Here is a 23,527-nt window from a genome sequence, read left to right as displayed (position 1 = left end):
CATTGTTAACTTACGAGTCATCGGGAGACGTGTCTAGCGGGCAGTTTTAATAACGCGAACGTGGTGCTACGAGTCTCTGAACTTTTCGCCGTCCACGGAACATTACGTAACGGGCCGCGTATGTACAGCGTTCCGTCTTCGGACCCTTTCTCACTGGGTCAGCCTAGCATTAATAAACTTTACGATTCGCGCCGAAACGTATTTGAGAACCGCCCCGTCATCAGGGAGTCCGTGTCGCCGTGGTAGGGCACTTGTTCCGCGACGGTTCCGCCAGGCTGCGGCAGGACTTTATAAGCGTTAATAAAAGACGGCTCGTGAAATTCGTTAATGCCGTGTTCTGCTTGCGACAACCTACCAACATTCCTCGCAATCACTTCACTCTCCCTCCAGGTCCCGCCTTTCCCGGTCCCGGCCACGTTGGCCTGGACCCACACCTCTCCGACGAGGGCAGTACGGGCATAACAGGACATTTATTTCAACGGGAAAACGGGGACCTGAAGCCGAGGGACGTCAACATGTTACGATTAAATTTTTTTGTAATAGTGAAACATTTCAATAAAGCATGTTTTCAGTTTTTTAAGCTAAATCGGATGTTAGAATTTTTAAATACGGATGATTCCAGTCACGCAATAAAAAAAATTACCATATTATTTTATTTTCTTTGCAATGATCTTAGATACTTAAGGACATAACACGAGCGAAGCAGTGGGTAAAAGCTAGTTAAAAATACAGTTGTAAGGGTTATTTAAGTTTTTCATAAAGATTACAATTTTTATACACGTGTCCACACTTCTAAGTATTATTTTTGCTACGTTTGCTTGTAAATAAAACCTTAAGCCTACTCTAGCTAATTCTTCTCATTTGTGTTACTGTTGAAGGCAGTTTTTAAAAGTTAACATAAGTTGCCATATTCTATTCCCATCATCACTTTTTGATCGTTAACAAAACTTGGGCACCTAGTAATAAATGAAAAAAATTAACAATTAGAACGAAACATTTTATGAAAAGTGAAAAATGCAAGATAAGTTTTCGTCTTATTATTTTTTTTTTCGTGAGAAACACGCATGCAGACTTTGTCCCCCTATTTAAGAAACATCCTGTATATAAATGCTTATATATATGTGCTTATATATATTTCTGTTTATACGTGTCTCTTGGTGCAGTTAACATCTTACTACACATCAGCTATATCATTACTTCCTGTGTACTTCTCGTTGATTTACATGACATTAGCATTGCAGTATTATATCACTGACTGTATACAAATTGTTAAAATTAGGAACTGAAAGTTTACAACGTGCCATTATTTTATTTTTTATTTAACTGTTTTCTGTACAAATATTATTGAAATGTTAATTTGCAACGTACAACTTTTTCTTTATATTTTTGTCGTTTGTTCTTGTTATATTTATCGACAACTATAACTTTTTTTGTAGGCTGCTATTGTTGGATACTACACGAAGAAGGTGCTCTTCATTGGGGTGAAAAACAAGTACTGCACGATTTGCGATCGCGCAGAGAAGAAAGGTGAAACTGCTGCCGATCATGCTTGTAGTAGGAACTGGGGTGTTCACCAAACATCAACAAGCATGGAATCGGCTATCATTCTTGAAGGTTTTCTTGCAAGTGAGGAAATGTATTCGGTGAGATACGCTAAAATTGCTGCAGATGGAGACAGCAGTGTATATAAAAATATTCTAGACGCAATACTTTACAAATCATTGACTGTAGAAAAAATTGAGTGCTCGTACCACCTTTTAAGGAATTATTGTAATAAATTGAGAGACTTTTCAGCAACAAGTGATGGAGGCCGTTATCCTATTTGTCTTAGGAAGAAAATTGGAAATTCTATTTCACGACTTCGAATGGCAGTGAAGAAGGCTGCAGAATACAGGAATAAGACCATGACACATGATATTGAGCTAAGCATTTCCGAGCTAAGAAAGGATATTTTGAATGGGCCAAATCATGTATTTGGGAGCCATAGAAACTATGCAGAACGGGGGTTATTCTGTGATGCTGCAAAACCAGAAGAAAGCTCCAATATCAATGATTTGATAAGCACTGGACTGTTTGAAAAAGTTATGTTGGCAGCAAAACACCTTGCCAGGAATACTCGTACTTTGCTATACTGTATGGACAACAATGCTGCTGAACAGTACAATTCTTCCATTTCCAAATACACTGGAGGGAAAAGAATAAACTTTTGTAGAGGAAATAGTTACCAAACAAGATGTGCTGGAGCAGTAGTACAGCATAACACAGGAACAGCTCACTACACGATACACAAGCAAATGTATGGCAGAAGTCCTCAATTTTTCTGCAAAGACGTCCAACTTAAAAGGAAACGAAGAACAGATTTAAAGATACATTCAAGAAACGTGCAGAAGAAATATCCAAAGTAGTCCAAGAAATGCTCAAAGAAGTTGTTTTCGGGTTTTTGTGACAAAGATAGTTTTTATGGACCAAATGCACAACGACCAGACATGGATGATCAAGAGTTTGAGAAAGAACGCTCTTTATTTCTTGATTCACTGAGAAGAAGTGATGAACAAAGAAAAAAATTAGAAGAAATTACAGTACTTCAAAGTGGGAGTGGAGTGTGGTCAGTTTGTAAATGCCGCAAAACAACGAAATGTGACTCGCATGTGAAAAGTATTCTGTACGGAACATCAATACGGAATGAAGCAATCATGCATGGTCGAGAAAACTAGAAAGTTTCACTAAAAGATTTGCAGAATTCTTTAGGAATATATATTCGTCCATGTGGTCTGTTTGTGGACGAGCAACTAGAATTTTTGGGAGCCTCTCCAAACGGTATCATAGATGATGATGGTATAGTGGAAGTTAAATTCCCATTTTCTTCAGCAGACTTACATCGAGAAGATGCGATAGCTCAGGGAAAGATCTAATCATTTACGTGTCAAGATGGAAAAATTGTACTAAACAAAAACCATGATAATTTCTTTCAAGTGCAGGGACAGCTACACATTACAAAAATAAATTATTGCATATACATTGTCTGGAATAGGAAGGGTATGTATTATCAAAGGATAAAAAGGGACGACAATTACTGGCATAAAGAAATGAAGGATAAACTTGTTAAGTTTTACATGGATAGTCTATTAACAGAGATAATTGACCCTAGGGCCTAGATACAGACTTTCTATGCCAATAAGAAATTCTGATTACATACTGAATTTTGGGAAGCAGTGCCCAGCTATTTCAGGATCATCACAGGATCAGCAGAGTGTTCATTAAAACAAAACAAAACAAAAAAAACTATATATGTGATTATGGTGAGATATATTTCATAGTGACAGGTTTTCATAAATAAAGGCAATAATTTAAAAGTTTTATTTTTAGGTGTGCTGTTATATGTTTAGGTGTTACTGTTATATGTTCATATAGGTACACATACTTATCAATCAACTACTTTGTTACTTTTTTTTCAGAATCATTAAAATAAATTTACGAATGAAAACACTTTATAAACTTTCTCTAGTGCTTACTCGCATTATATTTACCTATATGGTTCTTAATATTTGTGGAATATAATGAAATTGAATGCACATGATGAGGTGAATTATAAAATCATGTTTGTGATAATTGAATTATATGTTGTAAATGTGTGTTCAAATGAATGCAATGTGCAAACTGAATTACTTTATACAGTTCTCCAGTGTTTGTATTATTTGCTGTAAATATGTATTGAAACGATGACTAAATATACAAATTGAATTTATGCTCCAACAAATTACGGTTTATGTAGATTATTTTTCTAATTTTTCGGAAAGGACGTGTAATATTTAGAAAAAAATAATAGTATAAACGAAAAATCATTAATTGTTTAATATAACAGAATTTTGTAACTACGAGTTGCAATATTTTTTTTATCACATTTTTTGGGGGTATTTCATAGCAGACGGTATTGAAAATTTATTGTTGGTCATGTTGTTCCCAATTAGTTTTAATAAATTGTCATATTCTTTCATGAGATTAAACCATGGTTTTAACTGATTATTGAATGAAAAATGTATGACGAATTCAAAATTTGTCAATTTGTCGATTAGCCTATATCATTTAGGCCTAACCCTACATTAACATAGTTATAGTTATCGACATTTAAAAATTTGCTACTATGGAAAATCCAATTTGAAAGAACACAGTAAAATGAAATTTACAATATAGGCTACTGTTTGTGTTTTAAAGTTTTCTCGAAAACTGTACAAGTGTAATATATTCGCCTTGAATGTATTTGTATTGGAATTATTACAGTGTTCCTTTACTTTCTTTGAGAACTGAACCCAATGAAGCGTTTCTGTCGAATTTTTTTAGGTTCATTGTCATTAAAAGTATAAGTTAAATTATTTTCGGTTTTAACACGACACCAACTAATCTTAAAATACAGAGTTGGAACTGATATATGCTGTGAGAATTAATGTTAACAATGATTTCGTTTCTGTCCACAAATTTGCAGGCAGGTGAGTGGAAGCGTCACCTGACCGTGTTGCTCAGGGAGGGCACCTGTGTTTGTCCACAGCTTCAACTGCTTTTTTATTCGCCATCGTGCATTCATCCCAAACGATTAGAGAGCAATCTTGTAACACTTTTGTTATATCACAATTTCTTGTTATCGAACATGTTGGTGATTCATTAGTGTCTTTATGAGAGCATATTTTCATGAAATAAATTATTCCACGATAAAAGCTGTTTATTTAATTTAATTAAGCGGACGGGTTCGCCCCAAGGAGAAAATTGACGCGGCGAGACCTCGTGGACATAGAGAAATGACACACACTCACTATTTATGTGTATGAAACATGATTTTTTTCTGCAATTTAAATTGTAATATACTTTGTTAATAACATCAATACTTGATTTGATGGTTTCCAATTGAAATGTTAGGAAACGAATAACTTATTTTTTCTTTCTTTTTTTTCACAATTTCACAGTGAACAGAATACCGGTTTGTCACATGAAATTAACTGAGCAGAGAACAATGAGTAGCTGTCAAACAATGTATCACGCACCGGCGCCATCTACTTAAAATGTTGGTTTGTCCTGAATTTTTCCTGAATTTTCTTTGCTATAAACCTCACGGAGCCCGAGACCTTTCCAACGACTGCAAAACCGTGGAAATCGGTTCGTGCGTTCTGGAGTTATAGCGTCAGGAAGGAAAACCTGACTTATTTTTATATAGTAGATATATCTTGTGCAAATATTTGAATGCTGATGACAAGTTACATTTGTTATAGTCCTCAAGAGTATAACTGACCTAATAACTGAGCAACTTTTAGGCATCTGGCACAAAGATTAACGTGTTACTGCAATTAGGTACAAGTAGCAACGTAATAGCACCCATGCTCAGCGATAGCAATGACAAATGCATTTGATTGTGAAACAAATGAGCTGAACCTTTTCTTTTGTAGTAACACTACGATTAAAATTCTTGAATATAGGACCGCTATGACCTTTTGTATTTACCATATGTTTTACATCTTTGTACTAGTTTAGTTTACTGACATTTACTGGCATGGCGGTCCTTAGATATTTTGTGAATGTTATAGAATTTGCCTCTATGAAGTCTTAGAAAATTTAAGGTAGTTCTGGAGCTGTTGACTAAATTTTCCTTGTGTTGATTAATTAAACACACACATGTTAGAGTATAAGAAACTGTGTGTTCTTAACTGCACTCTTATTTACAAGTCTACCATACCATATGTCACTATCTTTTAACAATATTTATTTTCTATTTTTTATTTTCTATTTAAAGAAAAACTGGTTTTCCTTCTGGCCTAAAACCTTTTCCACAAATTATAGCATTTGCAAACAAACTGTTATTTGGTTTCACAATGCTCTTACTTGGAGATCAATTTATCAGTAATTACACGGGACTACTTATAATTTACAGTGTTTGTTTTGGATTGATAATACTGAAAACTCCTGTCAGGGTGTAGTACTTGCATTGTCTACCCAGTCCTGAGGCAAAGCATTATCAAAAACAAATTTTACTAACGTCCAACTCATTCTTAGTATCATACCTTAAGGTTGTATGTCCCATTTCAGGTCATTATTTATATTTAAGTTCCATGCGGTTAAACTTGCCTACTTTCCGAGTGGCTTAACTTCAACAAAATAAAAAAATTTATAAATATTGCATACTTTTAGCATAATTAGCTGGCAAAATTGCATTTTTGACATTTTTGTGCTGAGTGGATAAAGAGATTGAAATGGAATACAAAACTGTAACTTTTAGTTCTGAAGTCAGTTTTACTGGTTTCTATGTGATACAATTTAATTTATTTCAGAAAACAAAATTAATTTCATTGGCCTTTTAATATTATCATATTTACTATGATTTTAAAAGGCTAAACAAAAATCAATAACGTTTTCTTTCAGATTTTAAAACCATTCCATGCAGTTCCTTTTGGTTCTCCTTATCCATACTGCATAAAAAAGGTAAAAATTCAACTTTGCCAGCTTATTATGCATAATGTATTCATTTATATATATATATATATATATATATATATATATATATATATATATATATATATATATATATAATATATATATTATATATATTATATATATTATATATATTATATATATATTCATTTTTGTATAAGTTCAGCTGCTCAAAGAGTCAAGAAGTTGAACCGTGTTAAAAGTAAAGTAAAAATAAAATAATGACCTGGAACGGGTCATATACCCTTAACAAACCAGGCATCAGCAACAAAGAGCCACAGTAACAGCAACAAAAAAAAAAGCTAACTTAACAACTAAAACAAGCAAAATGAAAAAAAAAAAAATGAAAACCTGTGCATACCCATGCTTTAGCGAGGGGTGGTGCTGCTGTGGCCGCATGTACAGGTTAAACAGCGACTTGGTAGCAAGTCTAGAAAACACAGTGCACGCTGGCGTCACCACGAGCATACAGCATCGGTGTCCTCTAGTTGGAAGCATGCTGATGTAGCCAGAAAAATAATTATTTCCATCATAACATACCTTAAAGTGGTAAAAAAAAAAAAAAAATGAGACCCCTCAATGTTCACGACTACTGCAAAATCACAACGAATTTGGCTCCACGTTCAAAGAGTACCTTTTGGAAGTTCACCTGCAAAAGAATCTTACTTTCAACTAATTGCTTGTAACACTGCTTCAGTCATAAACTAAATAACTTTAAAGTGTATCGATATTTTTCGTATTAATGGAGTGTTGTGTTTGTTTTTTTTCTTTTTTTTCTTTTTTAAAAGAATTTCCCACTTTCTAATCGCTTATTCTAATTTTGCCAATAAAAGACTTGAACCAAAATATTCATCAGTATGGAAGATGATTGATTGTCTTCAAGTACAACAATCATAATGTCCATAAAAACAATAGACATACTAAAAAAAGGTAGAAATTACTCAAAAGTCTCCAATGGTAATAATGACTGCAATAGACAGTCTCTTCAAAATCTGCCTAAGGTAAACTTTGCAGTCTCTTAGTAACAAAGCAACAGACTCCTGACATAAATCACTCTTCTGAGTAATCATACCCAGTAGTACTCACAAATGCACCAATAAAATACACTGACATGGTCCAGGGCTATGCCCCACAGAGATAGATACAATTCCTTTCTGTTCTTCCTCACCTACGACCCTCCTAGATCAGTTTTGTTGTCGCTATAAAGTGCTACAAGTGATGTGCACGCGGGCCACTTTTGAATAGCGCGCCAACCCCTGATAAGGGGTGGGAGAGCACAGTAGCTTCAGTGCCACGTTCCCGTTAAATCCCTAAATAAAAAACTGTAACTCTTTCTTCCCTTTTAAACCCCAGGTGCGCTGTTCTTTTCAGCTGGTTTTCTTAGTTTATGTGCATTTTGTTTATTGACCGCCAGATGGACTAAGACATTTTAGAACGCACCCCTCGGTGAGGTAATAATTTTGAACCACCAATAATTAAGCTACTATTGTAATGTGAATTTACTTTAATTAACATGGTTGTTTTGTTAACATAATTATATTTTATTGAAGTAACTTACACGTCATTGACTTGGTCACAAAGCCACAGACCAGTCACCATATTGTGATGTGCTATTTCTGTCCCAATTTGACTCCAGTATCCCCCAAGACAGGACATGCTCAACACACCAAGAACATCTCTTGGAATCACTGACACATAATTCTGTTTATTTAATTTTCGCTGTCTAAAACATTTCCTTACCCTCAGTGTCTGTCTATGGCAGAAAACAGCTTAAATAAATTATTCTTCCCAACTTACAGGACTTTAAAACTAAAGCGAACATATCTGTTCGGCCAAGAGGGTGCCCAAACTCCCAGTATGCAAATTCGTGCCCGAGGGTGTTTTATCAGTTATACAAGTATTCTTTGTGGGGAGTGTAAAAAACAGCATGGAATTAAACATCTTACACAGTGAAATACTGTTTGCTTCCAAGCACGTACCAGCAACTTCCGGGTATCAGGTGTGTTGGATGCTTACAAGATAGGTCAGCCAATACGCTTGTGGCATCAGATGCGAAGAGCGGACAAAGTTTTCGTCGATTAAGGAGAGTTTCTTATCAAGAGGGAGTTTTTTGAGTCTGGTCCTCACACCTTGAGAGAGAGTCTTGCCGAAGTCCACATAACTACTTTCAGGTGATGGCAACCATCTATTACATCTGTCTGTATAACACTGTCCTACACATGTGAATTAAAAGTGAATTTATCTACACCACTAGCAGATGTTTGGAAAATATTATCTCTAACACTGACACAGCAGGGTTAATATAGGGTACTACACATCTGTTTTATTCTCATTCGTGGTTCAATCAGATTTTATAATCATTTCTTTGGATTGTCTATTCATTACAATCTCCAAGTAGTTAAGATTGTATTAAGAGTTGCACATTTGCAACACTAAGAAATTCTATTTAACTTACCATCTCTCAATTTAAGTTTCGTAAATGTGTTATTATTAAATTCATATGCTTTTTTTTTTCAGTAACGAAGGTAGCCAAATTTTGTTAAAGATTATTACATTTGCTTTCTTGAAGCCTGCATTACTGGCACTAAGTCCAACAACTAAGTAATTTTTACAATGATATTGGAGACTATTTTGAGTCAGTTTATCAGTTAGAGGCTTTTAGCAAGCAGAATTATGTATCCATTAATTACTTGACCAATTATTGTAACTGCTTGACGTGCACACAATTTAAAAACCAGCTGTATACTTGTCTTATTATTTAACTAATAATAAATAATGCAAGAAAGTAATAAATTTTTGTACTGTATTTGTTTTTTGTATGTTATGGAAACCTTGAAAACTAGTGTACTATTATTCAATTCTTGTGGTATTTGTGCTATATGTACAATAATGACATGATCTACATCCTGGAGTATCTATTCCGTAAAGGATAACCATAACTGAATAAATTAATGTATAAATAAAATACTATATAAAAGAACAGCAGTATCCTAAAATTACACATAATTAGACCTGGGAGATGTTTAAAAAGCAATTTCCAATAATATCATATAGGAATGAAAATAAATAAATATTCCCATAAAACTTGACAAAAATTTTGCTTTTTTTAAAAATGAGACACTACATATGTTTACTTTCATACATTTTTTTACACCGCCCGGCATATACTTATACTTTGTTTACATCATGTAATAAATTTTCAGCACCAAATATGATTAGCTCTGAGTTTGAGTATTTTCACACTGAGTCCTGTTTTTTACTTCACATCTTGTGCACTGTTATTAAAATAGAATAATTCTCTCTTCACGTTACACATAAATTCACTTAGTAATATGCTATTACTCTCGTACAGTATTTTTCTGGCTACACCACAGCATTGAATAATAATTATACACACACACAGAAATGAAAGTGCAAAAACAATTATTGCATTCAAAATAAAAAAAAAACACTTGTGGGGAAAAAATTGTAAATAAAAATTACTTGCCAGTAGTAACTTGAGAACTGAGTAGCATTACTTATACCACTAATAACTCTGAAACAGTGAAACACAAATTTCAGCCAACAACACAGCACAAATATTTACATCTTCCACACACACATGTGGCATTGTTGTTGTGTGAGAAATTAACACCATGCAAATGAAAAAAAATATTACAGAATTTTTGCTAATATGTACTCCATCAACGGTATTAACTACACAATGAAAATACTTTTTTTTAAGCAAACACACATGAATTACTGCATTTATACTAATACTTTATAATTATAGATACTGAAGAACTAGTTCCAACATAAGGGATTTCACACATTGGTGTGGAACACAGTAACCATTATTGCAACGTACTGTGTAAGTGCATAGAGCAAGATGGTAGGCAAAGTGACCAATGTAAGGCGACAAAAAAAAGTTGGTATTGTAAAAATCTGAAAACTTTACTAATTGTATCATCATCACCAGATACTGACAAACAATAGCTTACGGAGTGCTTTAGTAGTCTTCTCTACCATTCCTGCAGTTTGTTAAAAATTCTCTCTTTGCACATTAGTCTTGTCATTATTCTGATACAATTTTCATTTCATGACTGGCTTGTAAGAAACACATTTGAATATGCATAGTTAATGAAAGTGAGGAGCGTTAACTCAAATTTTATAAGTTATTTTAAAGGTTCTTACAACACACACTTGCTGCTGCTTAGTCTTCAGGATTGCAACATGAATGTACCTACTCTATGCAAGGACTTTACTGTACGAAGAACTAGTTGAACAGTAAAATGCAAATAGTAACATTTAAAAACAAGATGTATGTACTATCTACATGTTTTATACAATAATTAACACATGAAACACACACTAACCAATAACAAGCAGTAATAATAAATCAGGATTACAAACAAGATAAATTCACATAATGTTCAGAAATTTCTGAGCATAATGGGTGGCAGGGAGCTTAGAAACAAGCCATTTTTGATAAGGAAAAAGTCCAGAAATGCAACCATGCAAAGTTACAGATGCAACAGTAGCGAAAATGTTGAATATTGCATACATTAGAGCCACTCCATTGGCTACGAGGGCACGTGATTGCAGCATCATGACATTAAAATGCTCCACTAGAATCATGGCAGCAAGAAGGGTCCAGACGTTAAGTTATCCATACGCATTATCAATCAAATGTCACCATGTTTCGTTTTAAATTAAGTTAGTGTGGAAAATTTGTTTGCAAAAATAACATTTTTAAAGTTTATTTACATCAGATTCAATGTACAAAAACTAAACTAAATGGCTTCTGTGTCGCTAGTACAGAGAGTAAATCGCATCCTAGAAAACTTTAATAAAACTAAACACAGCTTGAAAACTGAAACACTTTGAAGCCTAATATGCTTAACCTCAACTGCAATAACAGTTCAAGACAAAATCTCTCTAACAGCAATGGTGAAGTGCTCCCCTCAATACAGACTGGATACATGAACACTTGCATCCTTCCTTGATCTTAACTTGACGACAAAGCTTTTCAGGCCTGTGCGAAAACTAGTTTTATTTTATTTTATACAAAGCGAATATCAAATTGAACGTTTAAAATATCTTCCAAGTCGAATTGAATTGCCAATATTGTTATCTGTGAAATTGTATTACAGTTATTTTATAAAACACATAATTGAAGTACAAAAAAAATTTGTTTAACATTTTTAATGTTTGAACTGATTAAATGATTAACCAATTGAGTCCTATGTATAACAACATTTAAAAAAATTATAAAACAACAATGCATAATATTAATGAGTCTCTTGATTTAATGCTACAACCTACAGGCAAGTTAATTTTGTAAATCTTTTGCACTGCTTTTACAAGCAGGCGCAGCTCTCGAGCTGATACGTTGCAAACAGAATAAAGCCCATTTCACTTTACTTTATGAACTTTGCCAGACATTTCTACCATACAAACAGTATTTAATCATGTAAAAACCTCCTATCTGAACTGTGTTGCATCAAGTTCATGTGATGTTGATGGTTTTATGTTTGCTAGATCGAAATTTAAGGACTTTTTAAGTGCCCTTATTTAACTGAAGACAAATTACGGTCTTACCAAGATTATTAAGAAGGTGTACGAACCCTGATGCAGTAATCATAAGTGGTTTAAAAGTGTTGATTCTTGTCCCTCAAAACATTTTTCTTCAAATCTTTTTTCCCAGAATAATGAATCCTTCGAATACAAAGGATTTGATTGGCCCCATCCCTGGTTTTCAACTCTTAAGATAATACTTAGAAAAATTACCGATACCATTTTGCACTCAAGATATTGATGATATTCCTGGACTTTGCGTGTTTAGAAGACCGTTTCAATTATCAGTCTGGAGGAGCCCTGCACCGCGTGGTCCGAGAGAACGGGGTTTACCTGGAGGCGATCGCCATGGCACTCTGGGGCGAGGCCATGACGGCGTTGTTGAAGTCCCCCGTGGAGCTCCAGCGCTTGGACAGGCTGAGGTTGCCCACGGAGGCGGGGCGCTGCATCGCTGGGGCGGGCGTCGAGCGACCGCCGGCCGGCGCGGGGCGAGGGGGGGCCGGCGGGGCGGGAGGGGTGTGGGTGGGGGACGGGGAGGTGGGCACCGGCGACACGCTGTTGGAGCTGTGCGAGTCCGAGTGGAGTGAGCAGGTGGACTGGTAGTGCACCACGCGGCTGGGGGCAAGAGCGCACACACACACACGTCAGGCCCGACAGCAATGTGCAAACGACATCTCATCCCAGCTCCAAATCAGAAACAATAATGAAAAGAGCCACTATCATTTCAAGGAATTCATCTGGTAGCAAAGTAGACATGAAGCACACACACATCTACTTCTCACATTTATTAAATGAGAAGTAAACTTCCCTGACGTCCTTAAATTCCCCCCGCCTATCCGGGCACACCTACAATGTTTAAGAGATTCAGAAGAAACCACGCAATTTCAAAACTGCTCGAGATATCCGAATGAGGGTCTGTTTACGAAATGCGTTTAAGGATAGATGAATAGATAAATTTCCATATTTATTTTTCAAACTATAAATGATCAGAAAAGTGTAAATGGCTAATACAAATGTTTTCAGAGTAATTTTTACACATGAAAAACTCAGTTGTGCTTCTTGAAACCACCAAAGGGATTTTCATTATACCTTTATCTTCGTTTCTCCACATTACGACATTATGGTTGCTGCTCAAATTTTATAGTTTCCCTATGAGCTTAGAGGCATTACTGCACTAGAAGCACCAGCAAGCATCCACTTACTATCCCAAGTCACGAACACAAATACACCCCTGACTAGGCGTGCACACAAAAGAATATAACCTTTGTATGAACTCTCTAGAAATGCTGGATTATACGCAGTATAGTTGACTCTAGCTCGGAATGAAATAAATCAGTGAAATAAAGGTGGCTCTTCTAATGAATTTTTCTTTAGACTAAGACTTGCTTACACTGTTGTTTATTTCTTTTTTGGTTCATTACTTAGTTAACAGTTGTTCCTGCAGATCCATCCCACTGCTCTTGCATTTTACTATGTCACTATTATTGCCACCATATATTTACTAAATGTTATTTTATAGCTGTAAGTTATCACTAGGGGCAAAATTATAAGGTGAATTTTGATAAAATCAAAATAACACCACAAAGAATGTCAATATAACACTGAAATGCAAGTTAATACACCATTTAGCACCAAAATTTAAATAACATTAAATCAATAAGCAATTTCACAAAATACAACTCAAAATGTACATAGTAATTTTTTTTTAAATGTGGTCAATTCATTTAATGTTATTTATTTAGCTTGAATTTAGAACCAAAATTTGAACTAAATCAGTTAAGAAAAAAAATTACTTACTTTTTTGTCTAGGATCTTTTGATAGTAACAGTTTTTCCAATAAATATCTTTTGCACACTTACAAACACGCAATTATTAGCAAAAAACATTTTTCTGAGTAGATCTGCCCTAGTCATACTTATTATTAATTATCTTATTGCCAAAGTGCATTGTGTCAGTTAAAATGTGACTTTTTTTTGGTTAGAGTATGTACTAAGAAAAGTTTCATTTTAATATTTGTTGAATAATGCACTATATTTATGAATAACGGCAATGTATAAAAATAAAAACAATAACACCAAAATCTCTTGTTTTAAAAAATTGACTTAAAAAATAAAACCATAAAAACTTGTCCCTAGTTATCATGTAAGTGGCAGTAACCACAAAAACCTTGAGCCCAGCTTATTTCAGCTGTCAAGAGAGCATTTTCGTGAATGTCTAAAAACAAAATTTGTGTAAAAAAAAATCATAGAATACACAAGAGCTAGGGAAATAAATTTTACAGGAATAACCCTTAGTAACAAAATTAAATGTAATGACCAACCTAGTGTTTAAGACCCAGATTTAAGTTTTTATTTTTCCTTTAAGTAAAGAGGAGGATTTAAAATATAAGTACTTGGCAGCATGGACGTCGGAAAAGCAGAAAATTTGTATGCGAGGAAAGAAACTACAGTTCATCCCTGCACTCTTTATGCCACAACTCAGTGCACCAAAAAATACCTGGTAAAAATATTTTAAAAAATGTAAAACAGAGCAAGAAAATTCACTTTATTCTGCGCTGATATACATTTCGAATACCTTGGCATCATCACCAATTTTTTTTATATTTTAATTTTGGAAAATATTAACTTTCATAGATTGTTTTATGTTGTGCTATAACAATTTTTAGTTGTAAGGAATATCATCCCAGCAGAAAATTAATTTATTAAAAAATATATCAACCTTTTAAATCTATTGCTTCAGAAATAATAAGTTTTTGCCCCTGTACTACCATAAACGTTCCAACGTTCCTACTTGTCGGCTGAAGACAAGAGGATTGGCTGTTTTAAAGCTCAATTTTGGACAGTTTTTAACAGAAACCACTTTAAGAGTCACATTTCAAAATAATTGTATTCAGTGGTAATAAGTGGTAACACCCAGATTGGGCAATGAAACTAAATTTGCAAATGATACTTTTTTTTTTAAATTCTTGTATATATTCTCGTAACTGCAAAGAAAATTTTTAACCATGACAATAGCATGGTTAAATAAAATTTAAAAAAAAAAATGTAATGCAACATTTACAGTTACAATGTTTCTTTATATTACACTTTGACACACATACCTCTTTATTTTTCCCCCTTAATTTAAAGACTTTTTTTTTTTTTTTTTTTTCATTTGCTGTAAATATGAGAACTCTAATGTCTTTGTTGACTAAAACCACTTTGAATTCCTAGTTCACCAAAAATATTCAATATTTGCAGGAATTTAATAAATAAAAAAATTAAACATAGTTAAAATAAAATTTAAAGCAGGAAATTTAAATATATTTGCACATTATCTCACCTTCAAACCCTAAACCCGGCACACATTAAGGATGATCAGGCCCAACCATCTTGGTTTTCTCCAACATTTTGGTATAATTATATTTTTTTAAACTAGTATTTATCCTAATTTTTGGTATGTCAAGGCATAAATCATATCTACCAGACCTTCCATTCCTTCATGGGGGTGACTTCATATAACATGATAATCACACCAGTTCACAAGTGTTGACTTCAACAAGTACCCAAAGCAAAGTCCTATGCCATGTCAACCCAAAATATTTATCAGAGAAGATTTATGCCAAACAGAACAAAAATATTTGAAATTGCAAGATGGCAAGGCCTAAGCCCCCTTAAGTTGGCTAGCAACTATTACAAGTATATAAGCAGCCGACTGCTATGCAGTCAGCATTACCAACTATTAACTGCACAGTGACTCACCTTCTATTTGGAGTTGGGGGGTTGGTATCTCTCTGCTGACGGATGACATATCGCTGAGGCAAAGACGACGCATAGCTGGCTGCTCTACGTATTGAGTCCTTGGAAACGTCACTTATGCTGCCTTGGTACCTTAACCTTGAACCAGGACTATCTCTGTTGGCAGGACTTGGAATGTGATTGTTCTGTAGCACTCCTGTGAAACCATTAAATACTGCTACATTTTCAAAATAACCAAAATATAAATTTACTGATAACAAACCAATAAATAATTCAATGATAATTACAAATTTTTTTCTGAATAAAGTAGGTACTTAGATGTCTCGATACACATATTTATGCATTTAGTGTTAACTTACGAAGTAGGTAACTTTATCAGTTTGGTTTCCTAAGGAGTATAGCTCAAAGCAGAACACACATACAAAATGAAATTAACTCATTTTGTGTTCCCATGTTTAAATGAATAACTATGCCATTAAATGCATACATAAAGTATCAAAGTTTGATTTGAGAATTATTACTAGTGCAAAAACCCAAGAAAACTGAGGTCACTTAAAAAATTAGTGTTAAAAATAGTTTAAAATTTTCTTGCATCTTACTTAATTAAGTTGTCTTTTAACAATATTTCCAAGTTTTTGAATTGTGGTTCAATATAGATATTTAGTTTGAACTGAAAGCAAAGTAAGTGCTTTTTTTCCCCCTTTTGATGCTAGTTGCCAATTTGTAAATTTTTTCAGCACAATTATTTATGTATGTTCATAAAATCTTGTGTACATCTATATCTAAAAGGAAAGTACAAGCTGCATAATTTATTATACAAAGTAAACACGTGATTTTCCCACACTTGCCTCCCACTGCCACTCTCATACAAGGCTGTAGTCAAGAGGGCATGTCTATAGCACACAAGAATTTGGCACGCACGCAGAGCTAATTGGCGCTCGTTACTGTGAATGCTTCCATTATCAATGTCAAGTTAGTACCTTTCTACACTGTTGCAGAGGAAAGAGAAATGCTGTCAAACAGCAGCAAAAATCTAACAAAAACAAACTTTCCAGATGCAAAAAACAACTGTTCTGATAACATGTTTAAAAGCTCCGTCAGATTCCCGTTCGTCGCCCAAATAAAAAATTGAATCGTGGCATACACAGGGGTGAAGAAGGGAGGGGGGGGGGGGGTGTGTGGTGGTTACATATCCCTCTTTTGAAATCCTTAAACGAAATATTGAAATAATCCATCATTCCCACCAACAAAAGGAAAGAATATGAACGCAACAGTGAGCAAAGTGGTTCTATTAACAAATTTGTAAAATTAAAGAAAACTACTCTTGGTTACGTAAATGGTATCCCAAACAATCAGGAAATGCACTAGTTGCAGGTGCAGCTAGCGATCTCCGCTCACCCCTGGGCGTAGCACTGCCGTTCCTGACGGGGATCCTGTTCTCCGCCGGGATTGGTCGCGACTCGAACTGGTTGAGGCGGCGCAGCACGTCCGCGAGCGTGGACCGCAGGCACACTATCTCGTCCCCTTGCTCCAGCACCTTCTTCTCCAGGTCGGAAACCCTCTCGCGCAGAGACTCGTTTTCTGTCTCTATCATGTCATCTGCAAGGAAAAACAAAACATTCCCTCTTCATTCAAGCTTACACCAGCAGTACATCCAGCAAAACTCTCAAACAGAATTCTCCGCCTTTCCCGCCGACTTCTCCAGGTTTCGTTTAGTTTTTCACTGGTCAAATAATGTAATTTTTCCATAGAACTCAACCAGTATCAATTTTTACTAGGGATGGGCCAATCAAATTCTCAAATACCATCCAATCCTTAGTATTCGAACGATTCAATATTCAAGGGAAAATATGTTTGAAGAAAAATATAAGAGGAAATAAAGTAAATTAAAAAAAAATTCAACAACGATAACATCTGAAGTTCACTAATTTCATTTAATTTTTCTACTTCATTCCTACCCTGTCAACATTCCCCAAGATATTGTACTTTTAACATGTAATACATAAATAAAACTACAATATTTATTGACTCTCGAAACTTAGTTTGTGAAACAAACATTTAAAGGGTTATAAAAAGGGAATTTTTCAACACCAAAGCTAATATTTTTAATTCCTTGTGTATTATTTTATTTTTGGGCAACCCTCGAGATGGATACAGATTCAAGAGAATATTCTAGGTACTCTTTGGGATTTGAATTTGAGATTTGGATTAAATAAAATTGGGATTCGACCCATAAATTAATTTTTATGCTACTTCACAAAACTGTCATAGTTGCAATGCACTTACAAATTCTTCAATATTTAGGCTTACTAACAAATCTTAGAAACTATGCACAAATTTATGTTTCTGCATCACACTCCAAAGCACCATTACAGATGGAATCCAGTCTACATGCCAAAAAAAAATACAACTATGCTGAAAAATAATTGACACACCGGCATTGCAACAAATACGGAACCCAGAAAACAAAACGCACGTCACAGTTAACACAAAAACCTTACTGGACTAGCATTTGATTAACCTTGATTTCATTTAAATTCCCTGACCCAACAAGACTGTTCCCAGATTTCCTCCACAATTTCATGTTTTCATCGTTTCCCCTGATGCTGGAGTACCTGACCAAGTTACAAACTTACATTATTTTGAACAAATGATTTAAAATCATTAAACTGGGGAACAAAATGAACATTCAGTTAATATTTAAACCTAATATATTAATAAAATAAGCATATAATTATCACCCCAAAATTGCTATTTAAAAATTTGAACAACATACACCATAAAATTACTAACCACTATAAATATATTTTGTACTTAGTGTTCTTCACACAGAAATTGATGATAAAATATTGAAATTTAAAATTAAATTTGTTATTGTTTTTCAGTTGAAAATACTTCAGTGAAATGTATGCAATGATTTCAAATCAACCATTGTTAATTTATTAAAGGCAAAATATTTATTGCTAATTATTCTGTTAACAGATTCAAATGTGTCATCAAGAAAGCAAACCAACCAAACTCTGTTATTTTTGATAGTATTTATGATTTTAAAAAAACACAATTAAGATGATTAAAGGTTTTAAATAGCTGTTAAAAGATGTAAAATTTTAACTATTAAAGCTATACCATTCTTTCTGGTGCTCAAAGTGCTAACGACACAGGTCAAACTTTCACTTGCACCAGTAATTAAATTTTAAGAACCTTAAATAAAAAAATTTGTAGTGATAAGCAATGATTCACAAAAGACTAGTTATTACTGTTATTAATATTAATTATAGAGTAAAATTATATATATTTATTTCATTCCCGTATCCATGTATCACCGAGATATAAACTGTCCACTTCAGTGGACAAATAGACTGAATAGGTTAACGAAACACGCACATAAATTTCACTTAACACACACTCTCCGATAGGACATATGTAAAGCTCTCCCCAAGCAACTCGTAAGGAAACACTCCCTTACGTGAGCCATGCAGAAGGTTGAGCAACTCCTCGGTGTAGTATTCAATGAGCAGGCTCATGACGAACCCACTAAGCTTCTGGGATCATCAATCAGGAGAGAACATAGGCGAGCACAGTATTGCCATCCCAATAGGAAACTACACCTCAAAGTCCAGCCGAAAACAAGCAAGCCTGTGCTGAGAATGCATGCTCCAATTTAAGTAGGTACTGTTCCTAAAGAGTAGTTCTGTCTGGAGACTTATCAGCATTCCCATTCAGACGGGCAAAAAAAAAAATGTTCCATGCACTCACAACTACTAATATTATTTATGGGGAAATCAAATCACAAAAACCCCTTTGAAATTACAAGAGTCCACTTTGGGGTTTAATCCTCTTCACTTTTCTTAGTTGATTAAGTATGTACCTCTCCTAACTTTTACAGCATTCCGGATTCAACAAGAGAAACAGCTTCCACATAAGATACAAGGAGGATTTTGATGGGAAATGAAATCGCTAACCCAAAAGTTGAAATCACACCAGTTATCTTTATGGTAAATCAAAAAGCCACTTTAAAATACAGAAATCCACGTTGAGGTTTAAAAATGAGAATGCACAACCATTTTTCCACTCCACTTTTGTTTTAAAGTCCCCTCTCCGCCTAAAAACTCTTCAGTTCCATGGTAACAAGAAAAAAAAAGATTCCACACAGTCACAGAAAGACTTAAGAAAAAGAATCAAAAACCCTGTTAAGATCACGCAAATTCACATCTGGGTTTAAAACTTGAGGATGTGCGAATATTTCAGAACTCCAACATTTCTTCTCAATTCAGAAAACATGTTTTTTTTTTCCCCCTGCAAGATTTCTTGGACTGGAAGGTTTCCAACAATTCCGGTCAAACAGAAAAGAAAAAAAAAGGTCATCCACATAGACACAGGGAATAAAATGTCTTTCAATGGGAAACATCTCACAAAAGCCAAAGAAATTAACGGTGCATTCAGGAGTTTAAAACTGAGAATGCAACCCACGTTGACCAAGACAATCCATGGTTTTTTTTTTTTTCCTTAATTAAATTGCGATTTTAATTAAAGGACGTCTAGGCTCGAAAAAAATTTTCGGCATCCTTGATCAGGCCGGAGAAGTGGTGCTTCCGAAGGAAGGAGTTGGTGGTCGCCTTCGAGGATCGCTGGCGTCTGCAGAAGACTTCAGTCCTTCCGTGTGTTCGCCGGGCGCTCCCGACCGTCACGTGGGCATCCCCTCCCCCCAGTTGTCACCGGGGCAGCTCGCGGGGACGGGGAGGGTAATCAGGGAGGGGGGAGGTCCGCGGATCTTCTCGTCGCCGCAGCAAGTGCCGCCGACGGAAGGCGGTTATCGACTGACGAGCAGGCACCACCACCTCTCTCCCGACCACGCCGCCTAGCGTGACCGACACCCAGCCACGCCAGCAGTGAGGTAAAGTGTGGATGGTGAGGGGGGAGGGAACGACCTTCGCCTTGACCTAAAGCCAGGGCGGCGCGGTGCAACATCGGGACATGGCGCAGGGGAGGAACGCAAAGCACGCCGAAAAGTTACCGTGTTTTAATCTTCTCGTTGAGAACTCAATTTGGCAGAGCAAGTCTTTAAGACACGAGTTGTTATACACGTAATATATGATCTCGCCAGAGATGTGCACCGTCTAACCTTTGGAACGAGCGAATTCACGTGTTCTCGTGTTGCAAATAGCACTTGACGAAACTCGGACACGAAGCGTTATAAATATATGTTGCATATTTGTTTTCAGCTTACATTTCTTGAAGCGAATCGCACGTAGCCTAGTTTCCGCGCCCGCCGCTGGAATTCGCTGTCTGTGCAGCTGCGTTGACTATCGAAACATTCAATTTTCAGATCGAAATTTTAAACTATACAATGAAACGACTCCGATAAAAGTGGAAAAAAGATTTGAAAAATGCATGTGTTCTCGTATTGCAAATACACTTATAATAAATACTGTTACGATTTATAATGTGGAGGAGAAATGGGTTCGTAAGGGATAGCCCAATTAAGTTTTATTACAGTTTTATTGATTGCTAATATTTTCCATTAATAAAAAACATTTGTACTTAAAAAATGACCGATCACAAACCACTGGCACTTAAAAATGTTTATTCTGGAGTCACTCAATGTCTGTCAAGTTCCGCAGTTCGCACTCCTCACTGGAGCTGGGCTCGACAGTGGTTCGCCCCTTACCTCGCGCCTGTCCACACACGCGGTGTCTCGCGCCACTCTGTCGCCGCGCACTCACTCCAGTCGAACTCCGCGTCGCGCCATTCTCAATGAGTTGAGGGGGGGGGGGGGGGGGGGGCTGGCTCTCTCTCTCTCTCACCCTCTTCGCCGATGCCGCACTTAACTTCGCTCGCCGCACTCCTCCTCTCGGAACTCCCGCGGAGGCCGGCGTCGCTGCTTAAGTACTCTGGCGCCCTTCTCGAACCGACCAGAGCAGCAGTGACGTGTCGCTTCGTCCTGGGCCGACCCCGACGCCCGATCAGTCAATACAGACGGTGCTCGTTCACGTCACTCCGCGCGGCGGCCCGCGGAATTCCCAAGGCCGCTCAGCGATAGATAACCAACGCCAAGGCAGGACAATGCGTGGGTAGCCGGGAGGGGGGGGAGGGAGTAGCGACGACCCTTGCAATCCGGTCAGGCACGCGTGGCATGTCTTACGTCAATGGACGGTGCGTGACGTCAGTGGCCGTGCGGGGCCACCAGCCAGCTCCGAACCTGGCGCGCGTCGCGGTCCTGTCTGCGTTCGTTAACAATACGAAATTCGGGCCCGAAATTTAACACACAATTCCTAAAAATAAAATATTAACCAAAATCATTTAAAAATATATTATAACATTAAGTATAAGTTTAGACGACCGAAATCAGTCTGTAAATACTTCCTACAAAGAAACCTTAAACCAAACTGATTAGATTCGACTTTTTAAGATTTAACAGTAAAAATTTCATCATGAAAATCTTTTATTTTTCATGGCGTCGAATTATTATGTAGGCTAACAATTTGTTGTGTCTCTACAGCCTGGGCGTAGACATGCCCCCCCCCCCGGGGGGGGGGGGGGGGTGCTGAACAAAGCAGCCCCTCACTGAGAGGGCCCGCTTGCGCTTGCAAAAAACGTGACTATGGAACGGGTTTGATGTCAAAAAACTTATATTTTATGGAAGACTTTCTGTATATTTATTGCATGCATGCAAGCCAGAATATGGGCAGTATACAACATATACAAGCACCGTGTCCAGAGATGACGTGTCGGTTAACCCCGCGTGCAAAACTCTAGGGCCGCGCATTCCCCCTCCCCCCCCCCCCCCTCATGAATCTTACAAATTCACGCCCTGCTCTAGAGTGTGATGAACGCTGCGCTTTGCTTTTCTATACATTTCCAAGTTAACTAAGAGCTGTAGGTACTGTCAGGACTGTAACGCAATTTTTAAGTTTGTCATTTATTTTTACGACTATAAATTATAAAGAAATGGTTGTACTGTTATAAAGTTTTATTTTTTTAATACCTATCCGCTGTGTAATTTCTGCGATATTCACGAAAGCAACCGAGACGAATCACGCGGGTCCGCCATCTTTACTAGATTTTCCGAAAGACTTCCACAGATGGCCAGCACCGTGCTAACACATTTCCGTTCCTTCCGATTTTTGTTCCATTCAACGAAATTACCCCCACCGAATGCCGTATGCCGAGGAGCCAAGACGTTTAAAAACAAAAAAAAAATTGGTTGTCTGTAAAGTCTGTTTACGGACGACAGTTTAACGTGACATCATAACAAATTAATAATTTCATTGCATACTTTTATGAATAAAATTGAATCATTTTTATTGAATTATCACTATTTGTATGGATACAAAGAAGGAGAGTGAAATGAAATCTACAATTTAATTGATAAATTTACTTTTATTTGCACTAATTCAAATATGTTTATTACTTCAACGAACAGATTATTTTAACTATCACTTTTATACATGTTTGCTATTTAATTTCTTCCAATCTGTGTTATTCTGTTAAGGATAGGACGATGATAGGAAAAGAAGAAAACGAACGGGAGTGTTTCAAGTTTAATGTGCCTAGAAAAAGTCAAATCGATGGTTTTTCCAATCGAGTGGAAGAGAGAGATAGATGCGGTGCAAGAGTACAATGAGCGTAACGGGACAATGTGCGTAACGGGACAATGAGTCATCCTTTTTTCGTGCGTGCAGCCGGCGTTCATCGATTTATTAGACGTTGTCACGTCAAAAAAAAAAACGTTACAGCATGCAGTCTCCCGACATTTAATGACT

At 36.2% G+C, this 23,527-nt stretch overlaps 1 protein-coding gene across 14 annotated transcripts in view; it reads right to left on the bottom strand.

The window, feature by feature from the left end:
- LOC134528262 (echinoderm microtubule-associated protein-like 2) overlaps positions 1-23,527 on the bottom strand; it is a 253,916-nt gene that overhangs the window by 86,053 nt on the left and 144,336 nt on the right. For 9 of the 14 annotated variants that reach the window (XM_063361724.1, XM_063361729.1, XM_063361731.1 and 6 more), the window contains 4 exons: positions 17,163-17,363; positions 15,768-15,960; positions 12,361-12,642; positions 6,833-6,901 (listed from right to left, as the gene is read on the bottom strand). In XM_063361724.1, the coding sequence (XP_063217794.1) occupies positions 6,833-6,901; positions 12,361-12,642; positions 15,768-15,960; positions 17,163-17,363 (745 nt within the window). Of the gene's footprint in view, positions 1-6,832; positions 6,902-9,958; positions 10,007-12,360; positions 12,643-15,767; positions 15,961-17,162; positions 17,364-19,230; positions 21,740-23,527 lie in introns of those variants that run through there. The other 5 variants (XM_063361736.1, XM_063361738.1, XM_063361728.1 and 2 more) reach the window with 4 other exon arrangements.

The sequence above is a fragment of the Bacillus rossius genome, chromosome 1, assembly GCF_032445375.1.
Source record: "Bacillus rossius redtenbacheri isolate Brsri chromosome 1, Brsri_v3, whole genome shotgun sequence".
NCBI classification, from domain to species: Eukaryota; Metazoa; Arthropoda; class Insecta; order Phasmatodea; family Bacillidae; genus Bacillus; species Bacillus rossius.
Note: the sequence above shows the minus strand (reverse complement) of the source record. Positions and strands in the feature narration are given on the sequence as shown.